Here is a 5,691-nt window from a genome sequence, read left to right as displayed (position 1 = left end):
AATATCATTTATTGATTTTTTTTTTTTTACTATCTTGTCTGAACGTTTGCTTTCAACTCAAAAGTCCGATTTTCAGCACTACGCTTTCCAAGGGCATCCCCTCCACACCAAGGGAGATAAAGATGTGTTAAGAATTGTGCAAGAGTTTTTGTTACTGTCTTCAAATTCACAAGAAATCCATGAGCAGTATTTTGGTACAGAATCACTGCCTGGCATTTTAGGGGAGAATGAGGCTTTACACTGTATTTATTTTTTTTCTTAATCACATCTAACCCAATGCAAGGTGGTGGGGAAATGAAAAAAAAAAAAAATCACAGTACTGTATGTTACCCTTCAGCTGTCTTTGGAGCAAACTGGAAACCAGGCTGGTTTTCCCACATCCGTCCCTCACTCAAGCCAGCAGGAGTGGCTCCCCTCCCTGGCAAGGCTCAGCCACTCCCGAGGGTGGTCAGTGGGCATCAGTTGCCCCGTCACAGCCGTGGCTTCCTGAGCAACATTCTGCTGAGATCCTTCACCTCTTCAGGGCTGCCGACCTTCTCGTAGCCTAGAAGGGCCATGGGTTGGTGGCAGTACTCCTCAACCTGCTTGATCTGCTGGTAGCTGAGTGCAGTCCTCCAGGCACTCAGTGCCTGAGTGGCATTCCTGGCTGACACCACAAAAGGCTTGGAGGAGTAGCCAGGGCCACTGGTCATGTTGAGGGCAAACTTCTCCATCTCTGGACTGACCGACAGGTTGACAAACCCATACACCTGCCGCAGGGTCTTGATGGGTTCAACCACCAGGTCCTCATAGCGCACGGCCATGTAGTTGCCCTGGAGCCAGTCGGGGGGGTGCAAAGCAGTCTGCAGGGTCTTGGCCATACTGCTGCAGATTACCTCCATGGCACCCAGGGCATGGTAGTCTGAGCCGCCACCTCCCTCCTTCTTTACACCCAGCTTGTGGCCTGCATCAAGGAATGGCATGCGGTGGATGCGGGGGTCCCGGCTCCTCACCACCTGCAGGCTTTCCCGGATGAGTCCATGCCGGGACTTGATGCGGGAGCTGGCGACGGCCCGGGGATCTCGCACCAGGTGGATGACTTTGAGGTCCAGGGTTGGATCGCGCATGAGCGGGGCGAGCACGGCCAGGTCGAAGACGCGAACACCCTTGATGACCAACGTATGATACTTGTGGCATTCCTCCTGGAAGCGGCTGAGGTGCTGCGGGGGACACTTCTTGCACACCCGATCATCCACCATGCCCACCACCTCCTTGCGGTAGGCCGGGCAGAGGGGCGAGGAGCAGATGACCTTGTTGGTGGCCGCCCCAAAGATGCCCATCGTGGTGAGGTTCTTGCCGGCGCCCGCCGTACTGTAGAGCTGGAAGACGGAAAGGTCGCAGCGATACAGGGAGCTCAGCATGTCGCGGGCCGCCCCCTGCAGCGAGACCGCGTCCCCGGGGTACAGCTTCTGCCAGACGTGCCACACTGGCTCGTAGAGGAAAAAGACCTCGGGGTTCTGATTGAAGAGCTCCCCAAAGAAGGATGAACCCGAGCGCCAAGTAGTGAAGACATATACCAGCTGCCGCCGGGCGCCCGGCGGACCACGACTCCCGGCAGGAGGCGGCGGGGGCGGCGGGGGTCGGTGGCGTGGGGCGGTCGGGGGCTCCCCGCAGCGCCGCGGCCCCCGCCGCCACTTATATTCCAGCAGGTTGAGAGCGGCGAGGACCAGCAGGACCGCGTATCCCAGGCACAGCGCCAGAGCCTTTCGCCGGCACACTTTCATGCTGGGCAGCAACGGGGCCAACTGTTGCTCAGCGCCCTAGCGCCCCGGGGCCCGTGGCGGGCAGCAGGGCGCACCGCCCCCGGAGCCGGCCCCCGGCCGGCCCCCGCGCCCAGCCCGCATGGCGCAGTCGCCGCTACGGCCCCACCACCGCCCCCACCCCTCCGCTGCCCTACTTAGCAACCGCGCGTCCGCCCGCGCTTCTTCCGCGCCGCCATCGCCGAGCAGCCGCGGGCGCCGCAGCAGCCCCGCTCACGGCGGCCGCCGAGGCGAGGCGGTGCCGCGCTCTGCTCCGCTCCGCCCCGCAGCGCGGGGGCGGGAGCAAGGGGCGGTGAGCGGGAAGGGCGGGCAGGTCTCTACGCTGCACCGCCCCGCCCCGCCTCGCCAGCACGCATGACGCCCCCGCTTCTTGCCGCAGCGGGGAGAGGTCGGCCGGCCGCCGCCACCGCGCAGGGAACCGCCGCGGAGGTGGGGCCAGAAACGGCGGCGCCCCGCCCCGCGCTCTCCATTGGCGCTCGCCACCGTCGCTCTGTCCGCAGTCCCTTTGCCGGCTCCGTTCCCGGTTGTACCCGGTGCGCCCCGTGGCGGTGGAGGCGGCGGCGTTGCTGATCCCGCTGCTGCCCCGCCATCCGGCGTCGGTCTGTAGCGCTCCCTTCCCCGGACAGACCGTCCCACTCGGGTCAGTTTGCCCTGAGCACAGTTAGAAATTGCTCTTTCGTTGTTAGGGGGCTGAGGGGGTGGGTGGGTTGGTGGGTGTGTGTGTTAGAGGGAGACCCATGAAAGGCCTGGAACGGATAAGGCCGCAGCTCTGGTTCCCGTCATCGTTAACCTGGTATTTACAAAAACTCGAATTTATCAAAGGTCTTTTAATAACTTCTCCAAAAGCAGCAAACCCAAACGCAGCCTGCCGTTCCAGACAGTATAACCGTTACAACTCCGCAGTCACTTTGCAGTCTCCAGGTGTCCCTTAGTCCTCTTGAGCTGACATGGGTTGATGAAGGAGCTTGCCAAGTGTCTGGTGCTGCACTGCACCGCTGCTCCCGCCTGCATGCTGGGTCGCTGCCCCAGCCCTGCTCCCCCAGCCTGTGGCAAGTGCCACTCCTTGCAAGCTACGAGCCCGAGCGGCTGGTTAACTCAACAGGAAGGCGAATTTCTGCTAGGGACAAGCAAGGAGAAGGTCAAGCCGAGCCCCACCGCCACAGTTCATCCTCCCAATCCCTGCATTTGCTCGGTGAGAACCGAGAGCAGGGACTGCCTCTGCCCTAGCTCCTACATCAGACAGCCAACTAAGCAGCTAGCTGGCAACATGCTCAGAAACTCACCACCCCAGAGTGGTTATCCCTTACACAGAATCACTGTGGTTTGGAAAAGGCCTTTAAGATCAAGTCCAACTGTTATCTAACTCTGCCAGGGTGCCTACTACATATAGACAGCTTTTAAATACATTCCAGGGACAGCATTTCAACCATTTTTGTGGGCAGCCTATTCCAGTCTTTGAGAACCCTTTCAGTATACAATTTTTTCCTAGTATCTAACCCAAACATCTTCTGGCATAACTTGATGACATTTCCTCATCCGGTCACTTGTGACTTGAGAAGAAACCAGTGCCAAAATCTCTACAACCTCTTTTCAGGTAGTTGTACACAGCAATAAGATATCCCCTAGCCTGCTTTTTTTCAGACTAAACTACCCCAGCTCCCTCAGCTGCTCCTCATAAGCCTCTCAAAACCAGCTTTGTTGCCCTTCTCTGGGCCAGCTCCAGCAACTCAATGTTTCTCTTATACTGTGACACCCAAAACTGGACAAAGTATGGGAAGGGCTTTTTCATAACTTCTGTGCTCTATAGCCACAGCGTGAAAGGTAACACAAGCAGCAGTGCAGCTCCAGGCAGCACAGATGCTATAAAGATACACATCCCCTCAATACACCCAAGAATAGCACTGAACAAGTCCAGCCAGTGTGGATGGCACACTTAGGGGAGCCCAGACTTCCCAAGCTGCTGGGGTTGGGGCAGTGCCCAGTGATTCTGTGATGTCAAGGAATGTCTCAGAGCTTCCCCACTTTCCCCAAGGGAGATCAGAGCAGATAGAAGGGGGATCATGAGTTACAGGAGCATTTAGTGACGACTCTTTATCTGCTTGCTTTACCCAAGCAGCTCTTACATCCTTGCAGCCTTTCCCACCATTCACAAGCTGTATATGGCCCTCCTCTGTAGGGCAGGTGGTAGGTTTGAGCTGTTGCAGGGCTGCACCCAGCTCAGGCACTGACTGCTCCCTCCACAATGGACAGTACTGACAAAAGGGTGTGTTGGAATCTTTATTTTCTGAATGGCATGGATCCAGCACTATAGCACATGCTTTTACTCTCACAGAGTGGATCAAACACAAATCCATCTGGTGCATGTATTTTAAAAAAGGGAAGAAAATAGTACAATGGGGAGAGAGCACTGAATGTGTAAGCAATCTTTATAGTCCTTATCAAAAGGATTTCTGTACTGCTCATGGATTTTCTACAGAGATAACAGCCAAGCTACCTCTACAGAAAAGCTTATAAGCCCCTTCCAGCCTCAAAGTGAAGGGTAACATTGATAGCAGGAGGGCTTCACTCTTCCCTGCTCACTTCTCCAAGCCATGAAGCTTTGCAGGGCTGGATGGCAGCATGAGGGGAGCAGGGAGTGAACCCCAGTCTGAGACATTGCTGCCACCCACACCCTGCTATCATGTGTGAGATGCAGCAGTCAAACCACATGGGACAAGTCAGAGGAATCATTTCACAAGCTGCCAATGACTCTGCTGGCACCTCTTATTGGGAAAAGATTTTAGCTTATCTATGTGGTTGGATTTTACCGGTTAAGTGATTGATAACAAAGAACATATAAACAGCCACTCTGAGCAATAGTTGTCAGGGGTTAGGGACTTCAGTTAGGGCTTTGGTTAGGGACTTCTGCTTCTATTGGGTAGCTACTTCTTCTGGCAAGGGCTTCGGTGCAGGGATGCTGCAAGGGATATGGCTTGGGACTTCTCTTAGCTGCTTCATCTGTCAAGGGCTTCAGGGACTTATTCTGTAAGTGGGACTCTGAGACTCTGTAATGCTATGGATTCTACAAAACAGCAATAAAGGACTTCTGGGAGGACTTCTGAGATTCTCTGCTCTCTGAATTTCTGGAATCTCACTGCTATACAGCAACAGGGTTTGTGCCTTCATTGGTCACCCAATGGCCCTCAAATTGGGAATAACAACAAGTAACTTCCCCAGTATTGTACTGCAGCACTAATGCAATAAAGGACAGGAACTACAGGGAGCAAACCCAAGTTATACCAGTGAAAAAAATCATTAAAAATCATTAAAATGCCATGAAGTTCAAATTAAATCCCTCTTTCAATTTCACTTTAAGACAGGTATGAAATTTTGTAAAAAACCTAAAAAGCCATCTCCAGTTCTTACACAATTTAATTTTAGCAAGTAACCAATAAAGATAAGCAAACATGAATCACAAGTATAACATCTCAAATGGCAAAACTAATCACTAAAGCCAAACATTAAACGCTGTAATTGGATTCTGCACCCTCCCTGCTGTTACACAGCAGTTACGTTTCTCTGAATCAGTGAATGGATGAGCACTGGCAGAAACACTGTATTCACTACACTGCTCCGCCTCTACCTAGGAAAACATGGGTCTGAGCAGCTCTGTAATTCGACCTACAGGTTGCAAAACGGAATCTTGTTTTTCAAAACTGGAGTGATACATGTATTTATTCTGTGCAGGTGGACTCAAGCAGCCATGCAGAACCCAACTGAAACCAATCCGGTTCAGTACAGCTGCAATATTCTATCCTCTCGGAACAAGTTATAGACCTGTTAGTCAAGTTATCACTTCAAGTAACTTAGTATCAATGAATACCCAATAAGTTTAAACGGAAAATATTTCTGC

General features: G+C 53.5%; 1 protein-coding gene across 1 annotated transcript; it reads right to left on the bottom strand.

The window, feature by feature from the left end:
• Positions 1–470: 470 nt before the first annotated feature.
• Positions 471–1,763, bottom strand: CHST2 (carbohydrate sulfotransferase 2). Its single transcript, XM_054386154.1, has one exon. It carries the CDS (start codon positions 1,761–1,763, stop codon positions 471–473), a length of 1,293 nt encoding a protein of 430 aa, XP_054242129.1.
• Positions 1,764–5,691: the final 3,928 nt, after the last annotated feature.

The sequence above is a fragment of the Indicator indicator genome, chromosome 13 (assembly GCF_027791375.1).
Source record: "Indicator indicator isolate 239-I01 chromosome 13, UM_Iind_1.1, whole genome shotgun sequence".
Classification (NCBI taxonomy): domain Eukaryota; kingdom Metazoa; phylum Chordata; class Aves; order Piciformes; family Indicatoridae; genus Indicator; species Indicator indicator.
This window is presented reverse-complemented; position numbering and strand designations above follow the sequence as displayed.